Source organism: Nannospalax galili, unplaced genomic scaffold (assembly GCF_000622305.1).
Source record: "Nannospalax galili isolate Female #2095 unplaced genomic scaffold, S.galili_v1.0 scaffold960, whole genome shotgun sequence".
In the NCBI taxonomy this organism is placed as follows: Eukaryota; Metazoa; Chordata; class Mammalia; order Rodentia; family Spalacidae; genus Nannospalax; species Nannospalax galili.
This window is the reverse complement of record NW_008348313.1, coordinates 3,344,772-3,365,716: the sequence shown is the minus strand read 5'-3', so window position 1 is coordinate 3,365,716 and position 20,945 is coordinate 3,344,772. Positions and strand designations below refer to the sequence as shown.

Here is a 20,945-nt window from a genome sequence, read left to right as displayed (position 1 = left end):
TGGTCTTTTTGAGACAGGGTCTCCCTGTAGCAGCCTGCCTCTGCCTCCCAAGTGCTGGGATTAAAGGCGTGCGCCACCACGCCCAGCTGTTTTTGGTCTTTTTAAGACAGGGTCTCCCTGTAGCCCCAGCTGTCCTGGAACTCACTATGTAGACCAGGCTGGCCTTGAACTCACAGAGATCCGTCTGCCTCTGCCTCCCGAGTGCTGGGATTAAAGACATGCGCCACCATGCCCAGCAGGCCCTGGGTTCTATCCCTAGCACTCCTCCCTCTCCCCGAAAAGAGGACACACACACACACACCACACACACATACACAACACATACAACACACACAAACATACACACACACCACACGACACACACGACACACATGACACACACACACACACACACACGACACACATACACCCCCCCACGACACTCCCCCACGACACCCCTCCACACATGACACCCACACATGACACCCCCCACACACGACACCCACGACACACCCACATGACACACATGACACACCCACGACACATACACGACACATACACATACATACATACACAACACACACACACACACACACACACACATGACACACAGGAGAAAATCTGGTGAACAGAATAAGGGCTGGGCGTTAAGGTTCAGATAGCCTCGCCCCCTCACCAACAGGGTCTCATGGACTTCTCAAGCTCCTGAGAAAAGGGAACCAAGCTGATAAGCACCCTGGTCTTTGAAGTCAAGAGAGGCAGACTTTTCTCCACTGTTTGGCCAACACAACAGGCTTCCCGTTTGATCTCTAAAGAGGACAGGTTTCAACAGCCCCACTGTCCTGCTCCCCCACCCCAACTTAAAAAAAATACATCTTCCCACCTTCTGCAGGAAGCAGAAGTCTCCCCCTTAAAAGACCCCAGCTCATGACCCGACCTGGGGCAGACATTTTCCCTGCCTGGAAGGGAATCTGTCCCATGTGTTCCTTTGCTAATAAACTCTGCTTTCTCCTGATCAACCCTATTCATCATATGGCTACTTTTTTTTATCTATCACTGGGGAGATGGCTTGGTGGTTAAGAGCACTGCTGCTCTTGCAGAGGATCTGGGTTCAGTTCCCAGCACCCACACGGTGGTTAACAACCTTCCATAACTCCAGTTCCAGGGGATCTGATGCCCTCTTTTGACTTCCCCAGGTTCTGCACAACATGGGTGTACTTACACACACACAGGCAAAACACTCATACACATAAAAACTGATTTAAAAAAAAGCCTGCTGCAGCAGGGTACTAGGGGAGGCTGAGGCAGGAGGATCAGGGGGTCACTGAACTGGTGCTCTTATTTCAGTGACAGATCCTGTCTGAAAAAGTAAGGTGGACAGTGATTGAGGAAGATTCCTGTCATCAACCTCTGGCCTCCACATGCACATATACATGAATGTATTTGCATAGCCATGTGCATGCACATACACACACACACACACACACACACACACACACACACTAAAAATAAATAAGGAGGTTTAGATGCACTCCTCCTCCCTTCCACCCCCTAATCTATTCCTGGGTGGATAACTAAGACCATTCTAGGAAGAAGGAACTTGGAATCTGCTTCTGGTGTCTTCCCTGCGGGTATGAAAAAGTGGACTTAGGGCAGCACCCACATACCTCACAAGATGCATCCTGCTGCTCTGGATGCAGAGTCTGGAGTTTCTGGGATGAACTCATGCCTACAGGCCCGTTCCCACTGGACTTTTTGTGTTTTCCTTGGCAGATCAGGGTTTTCTCAGGACCATCAACTTGGGTGGGCATCTGGAGGCTCCGGGCAGAGGTGCCGGGTGAGGCCAGCTGTGGTATGATGGGGAATTCAGCAGCCTGAATGAGGTGGCCTGACCCAGGGGTCTGCAGAGGTGCAGAGAGTCCTAAAAAAGGCAATGGCCATGTAGTCACTGATCCAACATTTGATAGCGATGTCTGTAGGGCCCAAGGTGAAGGTCATATGTAGACATTGTGGGACACACAGAGCTCAGAAAGGTCCAACTTGTGTTATTAATCAGGGTTCTAAAGGGAAAAACACAGAAAAGAAGCCCTCAACTTTGGGAAATTCCAGCTGTTCTCTTGACTCCTAAATGAGAATAGGAAGCTGTTTATTTAGTTGTTTCCAAAGTGAGAATAAAGGTACCCTTCATAAGCACTGGGAATTGGATTCAGGATGAGGTTCATCAGGCCCTAAGCACCTGCCTGGCAGTGGCTAAGAGCACTGGCTGCTCTTGCAGAGGACCTGGGTTCAGTTCCTAGCACCCACATGGCAGCTAACAACTGCCTGTAACTCCAGTTCCAGGTGATCTGACCTCCACAGACACTGTAAGACATGGGTGCACTTACACACATGCAGGCAATACACTCATACACATTAAAAAAAATCTGGAAAGAAGCAAAGTGTGGTGGGACACATCAGCAATTCCAGCACTTAGGAGGTGGAGGCAGGAAGATCAGTTCAAAGCCATCCTCAACTAGACAAGGGGGCAGCCCAAGCGACAGGAGACTCTGGCTCAAAATCACAAAGAACTCCAGGACAGTACAGCAGTAACCTTTGCTCTTCTGTTTCTTGTTGCCTGAGAGAGCTTTGGATAATGATAGCCATTTTGAGTTCCTAGAGATTTCTGAGTCCCTTCATGACACGACATGCAGCCTATTTTTTCCTGAACAAATTCACTGACCCAATCTCTTGCTTGGCCCAGATCCTGAACGCATGCCCAGGACCTCCACTGAACACTTCTTGCCTGTCCATAAGGAGTTTTCCACAATATATCTACATGGAGTCATTGACATCAAAGGTTTCCAGTAACCCCCAGCAAATGGACCTAAGGACTTCATGGTTATAAACCACCTCCCAGTCACTGACATGTTTCAGGTTCCTGAAATCTTGACTACTATGATAGACAGTAAATGTTTACCAGAGATGTCAAAGAAAAACTCAGCTCTCACCTCAAAGGGAACAAAAGACATTTATTATATGGGTATGGTCATGGCCTGGGAACATGGATTCAGACTACCCTGAGTAACATGTTCCAGTGTGGAAGTGGTTACACTAAGAAAGGAAAAAAGAAAGTCATATCAAGGCATTTTCTAAATTGGTGGGAACATTAGGTAGGTAGGTTACAGCAAACTGGAGAAATATGGGTTTTGGATGTAATTTGATGATATTCTTAACTTTTGGGTTGGTGGAAGCTAGTGGTCTGTTAATACATTTAAAAAAAGGTTTACCCAAGCCAGGCGTGGAGGCACACACCTTTAATCCCAGCACTTGGGAGGCAGAGGCAGGCAGAGCTCTGTGAGTTCAAGGCCAGCCTGGTCTACATAGTGAGTTCTAGGCCAGCTGGGGCTACAGGGAGACCCTGTCCCAAAAAGACCAAAAAAAAAAAAAAAGTTTTGCCTGATGGTTGATTTTTGGCTCTAGATTTGCAACATCCTAATCTTCTACAAGGATCCTAATCAGTGAGTCTGGCAAAAATCTTCAACATAGGTACAGCTTTTCCTTGGAACTTCAATTCACAAGGACCGCCCCAAATAACCCTTTGCATGTCCCATTGTGAAAGCAACATCATTCTGATCAGTGGCCGATCACTGATCCTTATTATGTCCACAGGGTTCCAAGAAAAGGCCAGAGCTAACTCATCCACATCTCCAAAGGACCTCAGTACTCATGAACAGAGGAGGAAGTAACTGGGATTTGTTCTTTAAATTTTTATTTATTTATGTATTCATTCATTTGCTCTAGTGCCTACTGGGAATGGAAATGGCCCTCCCCAAGCACTTCTGGCCTGTGGTACCAACAGAACAGCTACCTCCTAGTTCTGGGGACAGGGTTCATGTATAGTTAAATGTATATATGCATTTTCTGGTTTTATTTATTATTTTTATTTTATGTGTATGAGTGTATTACCTGCACGTAAGTGCACATGCGTTGGGCAGTTGGGCAGTGCCTACGGAGGTCAGACGAGGGCATGGGTCCCCTAGAACCGGAGTTACAGAAGGTTGTTGGTCGCCATGTGGGTGCTGGGAACCAAACCTGGGTCCTCTGCAAGAGCAGCCAGTGCGCCTAACCCCTGAGCCATCTCTCCACACCCTAATTCCCCCGTTTTATGTACTTTTATTTTTCGCTTCATGCCTTTCCCTTAAGGAGAACCCTGCACTGACCTATCCATACATCTACAAAGGACCCCAATACTCAAAATACAGTGGTCCTAGGCATAAGGACTCCCTTTAAACTTGTCTTTTGCAGCTCTAGTTGCAGTATCGTCTGGGGGATGGAAACCACCTGCTCCAGGAGCCTTGGTCCCTGGTACAGGCAGGACAGCTCACACCCAGCCCCGGGGACTGGAGCCCACGGCTACAGGCATGCAGACCTCTTGGACCTGCCCCACCGTTCTGGAACTTTACACCTGCCATGGAGAAGGCAGGGGCAGATGGAGATGGCTCTGCGTCCTCAGCTTGGGACCAAACCAAGCACCCCCTCCCCCAGGCCTGCGGGCTGGGCTCCATCCTCAACAACCTGCTGTCCAGACTCCTCCATCCCCACCCACCCTCCAAGTCCTCCACCTGAAGCTCCAGTTCCACCCAGCACGGACTCCTGCAGCACCCACGGGGAGTCTTCCCAGGGTCCCCAGTGCTGTCCTCGGTGCTCGGAGGACAACGTCCACAGAGGACCACGCAGCAGCCCACATCCCGTCTGGACACGAGTCATCCCTGCAGTCCTCCCTGCTCCTGGAATCAACCCATCACTCTGCACAAACCCATCACCGCCCAGCATCCTCCCCCCGCCGCTCACCTCACCCTGCTCAGCGCCTCTGCACACGGCACGCCACCCGGGCTCGCGGGGACTTCCGGTCACCGACGCTGGGGTCCCCAATGCTAACGAAGACCCACGAGCAAATGCAAGGTGAAACGGCTCCTTAGGGAACTTCGGGGTCCATTTCTACTCGGACCAGGGTTTGTTTGGGTGGCTGTGCCGTGCGCACATGCGTACTTAGACTTCCGAAGCCAAGACGCGTCTGCCAGTACTTATCATGGCGCGTTTTGACTTTCTGTTTGTCAAGGCCCGCCTACATCAGGTGATGGTATTAGAGTATTAGGTGTAGTCCATGCAGGGACGGCCTGTGGCGTGAGACAGTGAAAAAGTCTGGAGGCTTCCCATGGTCGGAGGGAACATCACTAGGGTGTACCTCCACCCAAGAGAATCTGAAACTGCATGTTCTGAAAAACACCTTTTCTCTATTTTCACAGTTAGCTACACCCCCCTCCCCAATGAATTACTGAAAAATGGAAAAAGTGGGCAAGGGGCATTGGGAAATGTGTATGAAGGCAACATCTGGAGGGAACCTTCTATCTGCATTGGATTTACAGTCGAAAAGTCAAACTATTTCTTAATGCTTGGATTAATAAAAAACAATATGCAAATTTAAAGAAATTTAATTCAAGCTGGGACCCTAAGACAGGAGAATCAGGAGTTCAAGGCCAGCCTACTCGACATAGTGAGTTAGAGCTAGCTAAAAAAACGAGGGGGAGGAGGACGAAAAAGAAAGGAAGGAAAGAGGAAGGAGGGAAGAAAGGGAGGGAGGAAAGGGTGTAGGAAGGAGGGAGGGAAGGAAGGAACGGCAGGGAGAAAGGGAGGGAGGAAAGGAATGAAGGAAAAAAGGAGAGAGGGAGGGAAGGAGGGGGGGAAGGAAAGGACAGAGGGAAGATGAACTCCACCTGTTGGGGCCAGCCCTCCATGGGAGGCAGTGACATGGGGTCTCACACCTCTCAAGGACAGAGAAAGGCAGAGAAGTGGCTGCCCTGAAAGTTTATTGCATTTAGCGTCATTAAAATGACACCAAATCCCTTTGACATCTCATCCCCTGAACTAGTGAGCATCTGAACGCTGCTGAAATACGTCTTCTGTGCTACACTTAAAATTCCAGCTACCCAGGAAACTGAGGCAGGAGGGTCACAAGGTCAAGACCAGCCTGGGCAACTCAGTGAGATCTTGTTTCAAACTTCACTAAAATAAAAAGAGAGAGGCTTTCATTTGTTCATGGGTGTTTATAATTGCTTACAGCAGGGATTTTAACACAAAATAATAGCTGTTTTTAAAGTCATCAGAAAATGGCCGTGCCTGTATTGTTTCAGTCCGGCTGCCAGCCGCTGTCTTTCCTGGTGAGGTCTGAGCTCCCTGGTTCTCTGTGTATCGAGGGATTTGAGATTTTATCCTGGATATTTCATATATTATGTAGTGAGGCTCCATCTGGTTCAAGTCTTGCCTGCCAACATCACAGGGATGCCTGAAGGAAGGGAGGGAGAGAGGAGGGAGGGAGGAAGGAGGGAGGGAGGGAGAGAGGAGAGAGGGAGAGAGGAGGGAGGGAGAGAGGAAGGAAGGAAGGGGATAGCCAGTTGGCTCAGAGGGAGAAGGTACTTGCTGTGGAGCACAAGGACCTGGGTTTGATCCCTGAAACCCACAAGGTGGAAGGAGAGAACTGACTGCTGTTAGTTGTCCTTTGACCTCTATATGTGTGCTGAGGCATGTCCACACACACACAGTGTGTATATATATATAATTTTTAAAGTAAAATAATACAAAGGAACTCATTTCTAAGACAAACATTTAGAGGGAAGAGTAGCACTTCCTTAACTTTTTACAAATGATTATACTGTCAGTAACAGAAGATTCCGTAAGAACAAATTTATTCTTTGAAAATATATCCATTAAAACTGGAGAGATGGCTCAGTGGTTAAGAGCACAGGCTGCTCTTCCAGAGGACTGGGGTTCAATTCCCAGCACCCACATGGCAGCTAACAACTGTTCATAACTCCAGTTCCAGGGAATCCGATGCCCTCTTTTGATCTCTACTGGTATTGCATGGTGCACTTACATACATGTAGGCAATACAGTAATACACATAAAATAGAAATAATAAAAAATAAAATACTTGAAAAAAAAAGAAACAAGATGTCAGACCTGTTGGAAATCGTGATTTATAGGTTTTGTGGGCATATTATTTTTAATTTTATGATCAGAAAGAGAAATGTGCTCCAATGGGAGTCACTTGTAATATTTTCCATCAGTTCTTTATTATCCAAAATAGAATATTGTTTAAGTGATTTTAAAATCTTGGCTAAACTTCAGAACACATTAAATATTCATTTAATTAGTCCAAGAAACATGGACTCTGAAGTTTTAAAACTTAATAAATATTATCATTGGAGACTAATTGATTTTTTGTGTGTATAATTTGAACAAGGAGAGTTAACATAAATCTTTTGGTATTTCCGACAACAGTAAGTTGAGTTAAAGTTACTTTAAGGTCATCTTTCTTTAAGTTTTTAACTCTAAGTATCTTTTTATGAAATAATTTTTCTTGTTTCCCCCCATCTATTTCCTTCTTAAAATCTTTTACCTTAGGACAAAATCTTACTTTATCCTTTATCCTTTTATCCTTCTTCTCATGTGTATGTGTGGTGTGCATGCTTCTGCATGTTTGTGAGAGGGTGCTTGTGCTGTGTGTGCATCTCTCTTCCACTATTTTCTCTGAGGCAAGGTCTCTCAATCAATCTCAGAGCTCACCAACATGGCTTAGTTTTGCTAGTCAGCTTGTTTGGTGGATCCTCTGTTTCTCTTTTCTGAGGCTGGAATTACAGGAAGGTTCCATATTCATCCAGAATTTATATAGGGTCTTGGGATCTGAACTCTGGTCTTTTTGCTAATGTGGCAAGTACATTAACCACTGATTAATTTCCCTAGTCCCCCAAATCCTTCTTACCTAAAAGCACTTCCCTTCTTTTGTGTGTGCTGGTTAGTGTTTATCAACGTGACACAAACCAGTTACGTGGGAAGAAGGAACCCGAATTGAGGAATTTCCTCCATCAGACTGACCCCTGGCCATGTCTGTGAGCCATTTTCTTGTTGGAGGGGCCAGCCAACTGTGGGCAGTGCCATTCCTGGGCAGGTGGGCCTGCGCTGTATAAGAAATGTAACTGAGGAAGCCAGAAGTCAGCTCTCCTCAAGGTCTCTGCTTCAGTTCCCACCTCCAGGTTCTTACCTTGACTTCTCTCAGTGATGGATGGTCACGTGGAAAAATAAGATAAAATAAACCTTTTCCTCCCCAAGCCGGTTTTGGCCATTGTTTTATCACAGCAACAGAAAGTAACTAAGATATTGTTTAACTTTCTTCACCAAAAATACATTTCATATCTATAGCTTGATATCTTTTTTAAAAACTTTGTATTTAGTGTATATGTATGCATATGCCACCTGTGTGTGGGTGTCCATGGGGTAAGAAGAAGGTGGGATCTCCTGGAGCTGGGGGTTCTGCTGGTTGTGAGCCACCCAGCGTGGGAGCTGGGAACTCAACTCTGGTCTTTGGAAGAGCAATAAGTGTTCTTAACTGTTGACCCATCTCTGCAGCTTTTTGATCTTTTTCTAACTTGATGTTTCCTTTCTGTCTTACCATTCTGTCTATCATCTATCTATCTATCTATCTATCTATCTATCTATCTATCTATCTATCATCTATCTATATATTATCTATCTATATCTATCTATCACCTATCATCCATCTATCTACCTATCTATCTATCTATCATCTATCTATCTATCTATCTATCAATCATCTACTTATCATCTATCTATCATCATCCATCTAACATCCATCATCCATCAATCTATCATCTATCTATCCATCATCTATCTATCACCTATCTATCTATCTATCTATCTATCTATCTATCTATCTATCTTCATCTATCAATCTATCAGGTATCTATCATCTATCTATGTGTCTATCTATCATCTATCTATCATCTATCTATCTATCATCTATCTATCTATCTATCTATCTATCTATCTATCTATCTATCATCTATCTATCATCTATTTATCTCTTGAGATAGGGTTTTCCTGTAGCCCCAGCTGATCTGGAACTGATTATGTAGATGACCAGGCTGACCTTGATCTCACAGAGATCTGCCTTCCCCTGCCTCCTGACTGCTGGTGTGTGCCACTGTGCCTAGCTATCACCATTTATATTTTTTACAAAATTGAGAAAATTGGGGCTGGAAAGATGGCTCAGCGATTAAGAATGTGTAGTGTTCTTCCAGAGGACCCAGGTTCTGTTCCCAGTACTCACCTTGGGTAGCTTACAACTGCCTGTAACTCCAGCTCCTGGTGGATTTGAGACTCCTGGTCTGCACAGGCGCTTGCACTCATGTGCACATATCCCCACACAGACCTAGCAAAAGGAAAAAGATCAGAGCTGAGGCTGGGTATGTAGATCAGATTATCGTCTTTCCCTCATTGAAAGGTAGTCAGCAGAGATTTGTGTGTACAGATGGACATTTTGTTATTTTTTGGGCTTTTTTGAGATAGGGTCTTCCTGTAGCCACAGCTGACCTGGAACTCACTATGGAGACCAGGCTGGTCTCAAACTCACATCTGCCTGCCTCTGTCTCCTGAGTGCTGGGATTAAAGGTGTGTGCTACCACACCCAGCTCTTATTCATTATTTTTATTTTATGTGTATGAGTGTTTTGTCTGCATGTATGTAAGTGCACCCATGTCATACAATGCCTATGGAGGTAAGAAGAGGGTGTTGGATCCCCTGGAACTGGAGTTACAGGAGGTTGTTAGCCATCATGTGGGTGCTGGGAACTGAACCTAGGTGGGTCCTCTGCAAGAGCAGCCAGTGCTCTTAACCACTGAGCCATCTCTCCAGCCCCTAGTTATAGCTCTTATAATTAAAAAAATGTTCTTGCAGAAAACCTAGGTTTGAATCCCAGCGCCCATATGGCAGCTAACAACTGTCTTAGCTCCAGTTCCAGGGGATCCGATGCCCTCTTCTGACCTTAGTGGACATTGCACAACATGGGTATACTTACATACACGCACACATACACATAAAATAAAAATAATAAATAAAATATTTTTTAAAAATCTGGCACAATCTCTAACATTTTAGTTTCCTATTCATTTAAACATCTCATTTTAACATGGGTGTAGTTTCTAGAACAGTTATTATTTTGTAAATTACCAACTTTATTATTTTCAAGTTTTCAAAATGCGATTAAGGCAGGCTTCCCATTTATGGTTAAAAATCATTTTATTTCCTATAACTTACATGTAAGCACACAGAACAAAATCAGTTTTAGAGATACTGAACATTCCCCGAGGGAAATGGAAAGCCGTTACCTTTAGTTAGATTCTGTTCTCATTCTTCTTCCTCCTTCCTTCCGTTCCTTCAACTGACATAACAAATTAACAACCTGAGTGCTCAGAACCAAAAGGTTTTCTGATGCGTGAAGCAAAGACAGAAAACAAACCAAACAGTCAGAAACCAACATCCTTTCCAAGCAAACAAAATGGATGCCTTAAACCAAATGATCTAAAAGCAAACTCAGAAGGTGTCCCGTAGACTCCTAAATGACCAGCTCAGAAGAAACAACTGGCCACCCACAAATCAAGAGAGGTCTGAGACCCCAAATGAACTCACCCGAGTAGGCAGTTCCAGACAGTCAGGCACAAGTGGCCCATGATAGTGCCTGGTGCTGACCCAGGTGACCCTTCCAGTGAAAAGTGTATTGTCCTTAGGACGCCGTGTTGAAGGAACCATAACTGATGATGTAAAAAACAAACAAAACCCCCAAACAGCTCTCACGTTGAAGGAAAGGAAAGTTTATTCTGCAGCGAAATATGAGTGTCCGTGGCCCATGAACACAGATTTCGTTTACCCTAAATTTCGTATTCTGACATTGTGAGAGTTTCATGAAATTTTTATAGTAACTGAACAAAGAAAATCCTAAAGAAAATCATAAACACCTAAAAAATTTGATTTATGGGGCTGGAGAGATGGTTCAGCGGTTAAGAACACTGATTGTAGCCGGGCGTGGTGGCGCACACCTTTAATTCCAGCACTTGGGAGGCAGAGGCAGGCGGATCTCTGTGAGTTCAAGGCCAGCCTGGTCTACATATCGAGTTCCAGGACAGCTGGGGCTACAGGGAGCCCTTGTCTCGGGGATGGAGAGATGGCTCAGCAGTTAAGAGCACTGGTTGCTCTTGCAGAGGACCTGGGTTTGAATCCCAGCACTCACATGACAGCTAACAACTGTCTGTAACTCCAGTTCCACGGGATCCAAAAGCCTCTTCTGACCCCCGTGGGCACTGCATGGCACGGGTGCACTTACCTACATGCAGGCAATACACGCATACACATAAAATAAAAATAATAAATAAAAATTTAAAAATTGATTTATTTCTGTTTGATGTATGAGTGCTTTGCCTGAAGACAAGTGCTGTGCCCACGGAGGCCAGAAGAGGGTGTGGGCTCCTCCAGAGCTGGACTTACAGATAGTGTTGCGTAGGGTTGTCCTCTGACAGATTGACTTCAGACAGACCATGGACAGACGCCATCCTCCCACGCTTCATTGTGCCCTTTTGCCTAGGATCATCACAGCTAAATTTCAGGGAGAGTCATGGGACCCTAGCAACCAATCAGTCAGCCCTAGTTGCATGATGGGGAGGGGCTAAGGGTAGAAGGCTGAGGAAGCCTAGCGGAGGCTCTCTCACAATTTTATGAGGCTGTGGGGACGTCACCATCCATGCTTGGATGGAGACTTTCCTGTGCAGCCTTCCACGGGGAGCACCCGCCCTCCTGTAAGGAAACCCTCACCATTGCTCTGTAAGCCCAAGCTGTAAGTTTGTCTCCCTGTTCCAGGCTTGGATGACAACCACATTCAATCATGAGAGTGTTGGGGCTTGAGAGATGGCTCAGCAGTTTCAAAGTGATTGCTGCTCTTGAAAGGACCCGAGTTTGGGTCCAGCAGTCATTTTGGGCAACTCTGTAACTCCGGATCTAAGCGATCTGACAGCCTCCTCTGTTTCGGCAGAAGAGAGAGCAGATGAAATTTAAGGAAATTAATATCCATTTTATTCTCTGCTATTGATGCACATACCATGTTCACGGATTGGAAAACAATATAATCAAGGGACCAAATTATCCACAAATTGATCTATGAATGTATAACAATTGTAGATAAAATCTCGGTGACAGATTTCAGACATCCAGATTCAGTCTACAAAATCCTGAGCAGCACTAAAAGCAAGTAGAGACCCACAGACCCACAGGCTGCTGACCCATGTGTCTCAGGATGCCCATTCCTTCCTCCACAGCCGCCACCTACACCGCTGGAAAGTATTTCCCCCCAAAGTTGCAGGACTTGGTTCCCAGCATGCTCGGTTAGCTGCTGTGGGGGCCGTTTCCAGCCTGTGCATCCTGCGGCTTCTCCTGCCCTGTGTTCTCCGCAGTTCTGTCTATAGACAGCCCCGGCTTCCTCAATGGAGGCTCACAGTGCTCTCCACCCCCCACCACGTCCGCAGTCCCAAGCAGCTCTGGAGTGTGGTCAGAGGGACCCCATCGTCACTGCCAAGATGCCACCTAAGGGGAAGGATTGTGCCGGGGAGGGAGGGAGAGGGGCCCTTCCTGCGGGCATTTGGGAGAGGTTCCCTGAGGGCTTCAGGGTTCCCAGGAATGGAGCTCGGTAGGAGGCCACTCATCTTCGAGGGCTGACAGCCTGGACAGGGCCTGGGTGGGAAGCTCCTCCCGTGAGGCGGCCACTGCCCTGCCCTCGCCCTGCTTCCTGTGGGCTCCTCCATGTCCTGCATTTCTTAGTTCCTCAGAGAAGAGCCCAGAGCCACCAACTTCCCCTGGTGGCCCTGCAGCTGCAGCCAGACATGCTGCTGTTGTCGCTGCTGCTCTGGGGGATGAAGGGGACAGAGGGTGGGAAGGACACCCTGGAGGGTTTCAGCCTAGAGGTGACAAGGGAGGTGACTGTGCAGGAGGGCTTGTGTGTCCTTGTGCCCTGTGAGTTCTCCTACAAAAAGGAGCACTGGACTGGCTCAGACCACGTTCATGGGTATTGGTTTCCGGAAGGGGCCAGAACAGACCGAGACCGTCCAGTGGCCACAAACAACCCACAGAAACCAGTACAGGGGGAGACCCAGGGCCGATTCTTCCTGCTCGGGGACCCGAAGAAGAACAACTGCTCCCTGGACATCAGAGATGTCAGGAAGACGGACGCAGGATTGTACTTCTTTCGACTGGAGAGAGGACAGACAAAGTATAATTATATTGGGAACAAGCTGACTGTGCGTGTGGCAGGTAAGTCATTGGCTGCAGAGTGGCCACAGGGGAAGGTCATGAGTGACACAGGGCGGGGCTGGGATGGGACCCGTCCTTGGAGCAGCTGGGGCTGAAACATCAGGACATGGGAGGAACTGGATCAGAGCCTGGGATTCCCCCACAGTCGCACCTCACCCTCCTGATCCTGTGTGTTCACTTCTCCTCACCAGCTCTCACCAACACCCCCCACATCCTCATGCCAGAGACCCTGAAGGCTGGCCTTCCCAGCAACCTGACCTGTTCTGCACCCTGGGCCTGTGCAAGGGGGACACCCCCCACCTTCTCCTGGACTGGGACCTCTGTGTCACCCTTGACCCCCAAGACCATTGACTCCTCCTCTGTGCTGACCCTCATCCTGCAGCCCCAGGACCATGGCACCAACCTGACTTGTCAGGTGACCCTGCCTGGGGCTGATGTGAGCACAGAAAGGACCGTCCATCTCAATGTGTCATGTGAGGCTGGGCTGGGATATTGTGACTCTGATGGAGAGAGGTCATTAAGAAAGGGAGGAAGGGGTCAAGGTCAGGACATGAATTACTGAATAATGATTGGGGGCAGGTCAGGGTGTGGAGTGGGGTATGTGCAGGAAAGGACTCGGTGTGGGTAGCAGCTGATTCCAGCCTCGGCCGTGTTTCTGCAGGGAAATCAGGGCGGACGGCAGATGTGGTCCTGGTGGCTGTCGGGGAGGCGGCTGTCAAGGTTCTGCTTCTCGGGCTCTGCCTCATCATCCTCAGGTGAGTGCTGCCCACGAGGCAGGAACAGGTGTGGGGAGGGCTCAACACCAGAGTCCCAGTGCTGGGGACAGGGAAGGGTCTGGGGTAGCAGGACCCAGGCAGGGGCTTTAGGTGGTGAGAACAAGACTCAGACGCTGTCTGTCCCCAGTTGTCACTCCTGTGGGATGAAGTTGGTCTCAACAAGGAGGTCTTAGGGGCAGGGTATCTCTCTCCCTCAGTCGCTCATCCAGCCTTTGAGAGCACGGGGTGCGGGGGGCGGTGGCTGCCGCAGACTGCCCTCTGAGAGGCCCCAGGTCTCTTCACTCAGAGTGAGGTCTCACGGGAAAACGACAGGAAGGCCAGCAGCACGCAGGGACTTTGCAGACCCTGTCACTGATTAGTCTCTCAGGTGAGTGAAGCCGAGGTCCTGCATCCCTCCCCCTTCCTTTTGGACCCCTCCCCATAATGCCACAGGATGACACGACTCAGCATGGCGCCAGGTGAGCTGCCCACCCCCATCCTGTGCCTGCATCCCTGCTGGTCCCATGATGCTCCTGGCTCAGTGGCCACTTCTCTATCCAGAGGCAGGTGTGGGTCTCCACCCTGACTTCTCTCCACCTTTACCCCAGGAACCACTCCCTGGTCTCTCTCCATCCTCACCACAGCCCATCTTGACCCCTTTCTGCACCCTGACCCCGGTCATCCCTGTTCCTCATGTCTCCTTAATCAGTGAATGCTCCCTGACCTCCTGTCCCCATGTCTCCCCAGCACCAACAATCATCACCCACTTCCTCCGCAGTCTGAGTAGTCCTGTGCCCTTGCCATGGATGGAGAGGGGCAAACACTGGGGGCCTTGCATGGTCTGCATCCTGCTGGACTCTCCTCCCAGAGTCCTCCATTAGCTGCATTACATCCCTCCTCGGTACCTGAGACTCTGCTTGTGCAGTTTCCACTCCTGAACACCCTTCCCTGACCTCTCCTGCCTGTCCCTGTCTTGACCACCTCAGCCTCCAGCTGCACATCACTTAGGTTGTGCACGTGTGTGTGATGCCCTCAGGATGATGTGCTTGAGTGACATCATCCACTATGTGTGGACCACACGAGTGAATAATCTGAACTCCAACAGGGCCTCTTTTCATGGGCGCCAGGGAAGCCTCGGGACTCAGCACTCCAAGCTCTGTATTCAAGGAGCCACTGGCACAAAGACAAAGGCAGAAGTAAAAGAGCAGTGAATCAGGACATGTCAGATGGAGATGTGTGTGGACAGGTGATGCAGGAGAGGAGCTCACATCTGGGTGATGCCTGGAATGCTCCAGGGGTGGAGGAGGTGGGCTCTGTGTCTGTAGGAAGAAAGTATCCCAAGGACTGGGACAGGGAACAGTGTGTGCACAGTGAGTGGCTCAGAGGCAGAAGCTGGCCTAGAGTGTGGTATCACAGAAAGGGACTGTGATCCGAGCAGAGGGAACCAGAGGGATCCCAGGTAAGACCCTGACCCACAGGGCGTGATCAGACCCCAGAGCCTTTGAGGGGAGCAGAGCCTTGACTGGAGTTTCACTTTTTGAGAAACAATTTATTATTTTTTAATTTTATTTTATGTATTTGAGTGCTATGCCTGCATATATGTAAGTGCACCTGTGTTATGCAATGCCCTTGGAGGTCTGAAGAGGGCATCAGATCCCCTGAAACTTGAGTTACAGATGGTTGTTAGCCACCATGTGGGTGCTAACCGGATATCGGTCCTCTGTAAGAGCAGCCAGTGCTTTTAATTACTGAGCCATCTCTCCAGCCCCTAGAGTTTCACTTTAACAGGATCCCTGTGCACGCTGTCACAATAAGCAGTTTTGAAATGCACAGTGAAACTGTGACCACCCTGAGGTTTGGCACGTCTCCAGATGTTGCTCCTGCTCCGAACCTGTCATTTGCAGTTTCCCTGAATGTCACTCTTCCCTCAGTCCCAGGACCATCCACCACGTGGTCACTGTTGTTCAAAGATGTTTGAATTTTTCAGATTGCAAGTAAAATGTTGTAAAATGCGGACCTCGTGTCTCTATGCCCGATTTGTATAACTGTCCCTCAGATTCATCTGTGTTGTTGCAAATGGCAAGATTTCCTGCCTTTTTTACCTCCAGAGGATCACAAGAAAGAATCTGTGTTTTTCATTCATTGCAGAGAAGCTGCACATATGAACTCACAGAGATTGTGAATATACGTATACACATATGTATATATATATTCACAATCTCTGCATGTACTTGTGTTTGTTTCTTTAAAGGATTTTATTTTTAGTTTTGTGTGCCCCTGTATATGTGCATGTGAGTACAATGCCCATGAGAACCAGAAGGAGGCATCTGATCTTCTGGAATTGGAGTTACAGGCAGTTATGAGTGGCCCAACATGGGTGCTGGAAATTAAACTTGGGTCCTCTGTAGGACTAACAAGTGCTCGTAACCATTGAACCATCTCCCCCGTCCTCAGGATGGGGATATGAATAATGAATACAGGACTCCAAACACAGTAGGTAAGCACTCTACTGAGCCACACCTCCCCACCCCCACCCAGTCCTCTTTAATTTTTAATCAATAGTTTATTATTTTGATTTTATGTATATGACTGTATTGCCTGCATGTGTGTATGTGCACCCATGTTGTGCAATGTCCTTGGAGGACAGAAGAGGGTGTTGGATTTCCCTGAACTGGAGTTATGGACGGTTGATAGCTGCTGTGTGGGTGCTGGGAATGGAATCTATGTCGTCAGCAAGAGCTGCTGGTGCTCTTAACTGCTGAGTCATCTCTCCAGGCACATCCCTCTGTAATTTTTATTTTGAATCAAGGCCTTCTATGTGGCCCAAGTTGAAGTTGCTCTATAGCCCAGCCTGATCTTGAATGTGTGATCCTCCTGCCTTTGTTAGCTGGGCAGCTGAAGAACCAGTAAGACAGCAGAAGTCTAATTTTTGATGCAATCTTATTTGCCTATTTATCTTTTTGAAGTTTTTTGTTTGTTTCATATGTGTGAGTGCTTGCCTGCATGTCTATATGTGCATTACATATGCAGTGCTCATGGGTGCCAGAAGAGAAGAAGCATTGGATCCCCTGGAAGTGGTGTTACAGGTGGTTGTTAGCCGCTGTTTGGGTGCTGGGAACCAAACCCAGATCCTCTGCAAGAGCAGCCAGTGCTCTTAACTGCTGAGCCATCTCTCCAGGCCCTTGTGTGTTTTTAAATGACTCATTAAGATTGATATGAGTTGCTATTACGAGCATGACTGTAGGGTTGTTTACTGGAGCACAGGCATCTTCTCAGTGGCTAAACCCTGAAGAAAATGAACCCCTGCCCCCAGCAGCCACCACCTCAGCTAGGGCTGGACCTCATGAGCGCTTTCCCACCCATAATGGAATGTTGACAGGCTCTGTCTTGTGCAGTTCATGTGTTCTGTGAGTTCATGAGTGCAACAGTCATGCCACGTCCAGGAGACGGCCCTTCACCACACCCCTCCCCACCCTCCTGCTCCTATGTCCTTTGTGTCTCCTGTGGTGTTCGTGAGTCTTCGGAGGGATGATATAGACGTTCCATTTAGGGCTGAGCACGCCACAGCCACTGATTCTCAACACTTTGACCAGCTGTGAGTCTCTGCAAGAACCAGGACCCACTTCAAAAAGAAGCTTTTCTGACCAAGGCTGACAGCAGCACAGATCTATAGTTGCAAACTTCCACACTTAGAAGGCAGTGTGTCAACATGTCCACATAGGACAATAACAGCAGTGGGTTTATTATTTGTGGTATCTAATAAGCTAAAATCAGTAAAGACTGATCATTAAAGGTCTTAGGAAACAAGCATAAATATATTAATGATATTCAAAGTGGGATTAAAATGCATGTAAAAAAGTAATGGTATACATGGTTAATAATTAAATATGGCTTTAAAAAATATTTTATTTTTGTTATTTTTATTTTATGTGTATGAGTGCCTATATGTATGTAAGTGCACCCATGGTGTGCAGTGCCCACAGAGGTCAGAAGAGGGCGTCAGTTCCTCTGAAACTGGAGTTAAGGACTGTTGTTATCTGCCATGCGGGTGCCAGAAACCGAACCTTGGTCGCCTGCAAGAGCCCCCAGTTCTCTTAACTGCTGGGCCAGCTCTCCAATCCCTAAATGTGTTTTTTAATAATCAGAATCTCAACTTCTATTTTTACTTCATTATGTTGATATAGAAACTAAGATCCAGCAACTCTGCAATCCCAGTTAGCATATGATGAGTCGGGTCCCCACACTGTTCAGTTTTGTGAGATGATTTCCCACACTTTGAACTCAGCAAGCTAAGAGAGGATGAACATTAACATTTAGACTCCCTACCTGGAAAATCAGAACCGTGAAGCAAACAGTTAACTGGGTAAGTGTCAACTCACTTAATGCTGAGGAAACACGTGTGTGAAATAATGAGAAAAGAAAAAAACTGCCTGTGACTATGGGAAAATGACTCAGGTAGCCATTTTCAAGAACTTACACAAATGACCAATAAAGACAGGAAGAAATTCTCAGCACTGGTCATGAGAGCCAAGATAGGCCAACGTCGTGTTGTGCACGCTTACCACATGCAGTACAGCACCGTGAGAGGCCGGCTTCCACAGCTACAGCAGTTACTGAAGAAGTAGGAAAGGGCAGCCGTTGGCCACAGCAGCGGAACGGGAACTCTTGCACACTGCTTCTGAGAAGGTGGGAGGATGCGGCTGGACAGGAATCTACTGTGGTTCCTCAGAAGTTAAGAACTAGAACGAGCACATGATCTACTCTTCAGCTCTCAGCAGATGCCCTGAAGAGCCGGGATCAGGGACTGAGCCAACTTTTCTGCCTCCGTGGTCACATCAGCAGTATTTATAACAGCGAAGGGGAGAAGCAGACAGAGTGTCCATCACAGATGCTGCTCCGGTCCATACACAGAAACACGCCAGAGCATGGATGAACCTGGAGTACACCGTGCTGAGTGAGAGAAAGATGTCACAAAAGGACACATACTGTGTGATTCCACTCACACGAGGGATCTGTGACAGGCAGAGTCATAGACTAAGGGAAGGCAGGAAGAAGTCTTTTAATGGGCACAGAGCTCTGTCATGGGGAGACAGAAGATGTTCTACAGGCAGATGGTGGTGATGGTGGCACGACAGAGGGGTGTCCTTAATGCTGCTGGTGGCTCAACAGAGGGGTGTCCTTAATGCTGCTCATCTGTCCATCATTGTCCTAGTGACTTTCTGTTGCTGTGATAAAACACTGACCAAAACCAACTTGGGGAGGAAAGGGTTTATTTGGCTTACAACTCACATCCCATTATTAAGGCAGGAATTCATAGCAGGAGCCTGGAGGCAGGAGCTGAAGCAGAGACCATGGAGGAACTCTGCTCACTGGCTTGCTCCACTGGCCTGTGCTCAGTCTGCCTTCTTAGGACCACCTGCCCAGGAGTGGCACCACCCACTGTGGGCCGGCGCCTCCCACTCAATTAGCAGTTAAGAAAATGCCTTGTAGGACTGGAGAGATGGCTCCGTGATTAAGAGCACTGGCTGGTTTTGCAGAAGATCAAGGTTTGGTCCCCAGCCACCCACATGGCAGTGAACAAACACCTGTAACTCCAGCTCCACCCTCTTCTCACCTCTGTGGACACCAGGTGTGCACATAGGGAACTTATATAAATGCAGACACACACACACACACACAAATGGATAAATATTTCCTAAAAAAGAAAATTCCTCACAAACATGGCCACAGACCAATCCGACGAAAGAAATACCTCAGTTGGGATTTCCTCGTCCCTGGTGGGTCAAGTTGACAACTGAAGCTGTCCAGCAAAATCACAGTGATTAAAATTGTGGGTTTTATGACCATTTTCATAAGAGCACCCCCAAATGCATCCAAATAGTAACTCCCAATTTCCACAGAGAAGGAAAGCATGAGCAGTGATTGCATATATGAAAACAGGTCCCGCGACATGGTCTGTTGTGAAATCACAGGTTAAAGCCAGAATGAGACACCAGCACATACCAATTAGAATGGCTAAAATGTAAAAAGCGGAGTTTTAAAATCACAGTAACATCAAGTGCTATGATGATGTGGAAAACCATGTGGGCTGGGCCAAACGTTTCCTTCTTCCTGTACAATCCACTCGTGCTGTCTGATGGTACGATGCCCACAGAGGCACTTCCAAGTGGGAGATGCAGATTTGAGACAGGAACCGCTCACGTGCATGGTGAGGACGCAGACATCAAGCTGTCCTCACACCCCAGCATCTCACGAGGATGCCGCATGGTCCATTCAAGAGCTGTGTTTGACATGTGAAGAATCAGTGTTTCAGAGGCAAGGGAAAGAATTCCAAACTCATGCTTTGCAGATATACCAGCTATGTCTCTAGGGCAGGTGCCAGCTCCTGGTACTGGCATCCCGAGAGAGGACTGTACGGCTGAGGTTCTGCACACGGGAGCATCCTTCAGAATGTTGGAATTAAAGGCCTGTCCACCATGCCTGGCAAACACGTTTCATGAATGACAAATTCGGTTTTTAAGTTCTTACTTGCTGTTGAATTATCATTACTTAAACACATTTTAAGAAATTCATTTATCGTTTTTATTTTATGTGTTTGAGTATTTCATCTGCATGTATGGAAGTGTACCACATGTGTGCAAACCCACAGAGGCCAGTGGAGGTTGTTGGAACTGGAGTTACAGATGGCTGTGGGCCACCTTGTGGGTGCTGGGAACTGAACCCAGGTCTTCTGTGAGTGCTCTTAACTAAGCCAGTGCTCTTAACCATTGAGCCATCACTCCAGTCCCTAATTAAACACATTTTATAAGACCTGATCAATAAATCATTAATGACCTAAAAAAAAAACCCAAAACCAAACAAAACCAAAAAACCCAGGGGTGGAGATGTTTGACCGTGGTCAAGAACTTGAGTAACTTCTGTAAGGGCAAGGTTTAGATGCACCAAGCATCACCCCAAGGTGGGAAGAGCTTAGATGTGACCCTGGTCCAGGTGGAGCCCTGGGTTGGAGGGAAACGTGGAAGAGGG

At 47.5% G+C, this 20,945-nt stretch overlaps 2 protein-coding genes across 13 annotated transcripts in view; one reads left to right on the top strand and one right to left on the bottom strand.

The window, feature by feature from the left end:
- The window catches only part of LOC103743738 (zinc finger protein 175-like), a 15,900-nt gene extending 10,900 nt beyond the window's left edge, over window positions 1–5,000 (bottom strand). Inside the window, exons 1-2 of one of the 7 annotated variants that reach the window (XM_008845203.2) lie at window positions 4,810–5,000; window positions 1,647–2,039 (exon numbers count right to left, since the gene is read on the bottom strand). In XM_008845203.2, coding sequence (XP_008843425.1) covers window positions 1,647–1,790 — 144 coding nt within the window. In that variant the 5' untranslated portion in view covers window positions 1,791–2,039; window positions 4,810–5,000. Of the gene's footprint in view, window positions 1–1,646; window positions 2,040–4,809 lie in introns of those variants that run through there. The other 6 variants (XM_017801142.2, XM_008845204.2, XM_008845205.2 and 3 more) reach the window with 6 other exon arrangements.
- A 7,700-nt stretch (window positions 5,001–12,700) lies between these two features.
- LOC103743737 (sialic acid-binding Ig-like lectin 12) lies at window positions 12,701–15,583 on the top strand. 6 transcript variants are annotated; one of them, XR_003851428.1, is made up of 5 exons: window positions 12,701–13,164; window positions 13,356–13,579; window positions 13,826–13,919; window positions 14,227–14,307; window positions 14,667–14,709. XR_003851428.1 is itself a non-coding variant. In XM_008845202.3 (5 exons), the coding sequence occupies exons 1-4, from the start codon at window positions 12,738–12,740 to the stop codon at window positions 14,297–14,299; spliced, it is 876 nt and encodes a 291-aa protein (XP_008843424.1). In that variant the 5' UTR covers window positions 12,701–12,737; the 3' UTR covers window positions 14,300–14,307; window positions 14,667–14,770. The 6 variants fall into 6 exon arrangements, 5 of the variants coding, with proteins under 5 accessions (XP_008843424.1, XP_029425261.1, XP_029425262.1 ...); XM_008845202.3 differs by having other exon boundaries at window positions 13,356–13,637; window positions 14,667–14,770; XM_029569401.1 differs by lacking the exon at window positions 14,227–14,307 and having other exon boundaries at window positions 14,667–15,583.
- Window positions 15,584–20,945: the final 5,362 nt, after the last annotated feature.

Excerpts from the sequence above, each read along its gene's own strand:
- LOC103743737 (XM_029569401.1), top strand. The coding sequence starts at position 12,738 with ATGCTGCTGTTGTCGCTGCTGCTCTGGGGGATGAAGGGGACAGAGGGT. Across the intron at positions 13,580-13,825 it reads GCACCAACCTGACTTGTCAG|GGAAATCAGGGCGGACGGCA; the intron begins GTGACCCTGCCT and ends GTGTTTCTGCAG. Across the intron at positions 13,920-14,666 it reads CTCTGCCTCATCATCCTCAG|CACCAACAATCATCACCCAC; the intron begins GTGAGTGCTGCC and ends ATGTCTCCCCAG.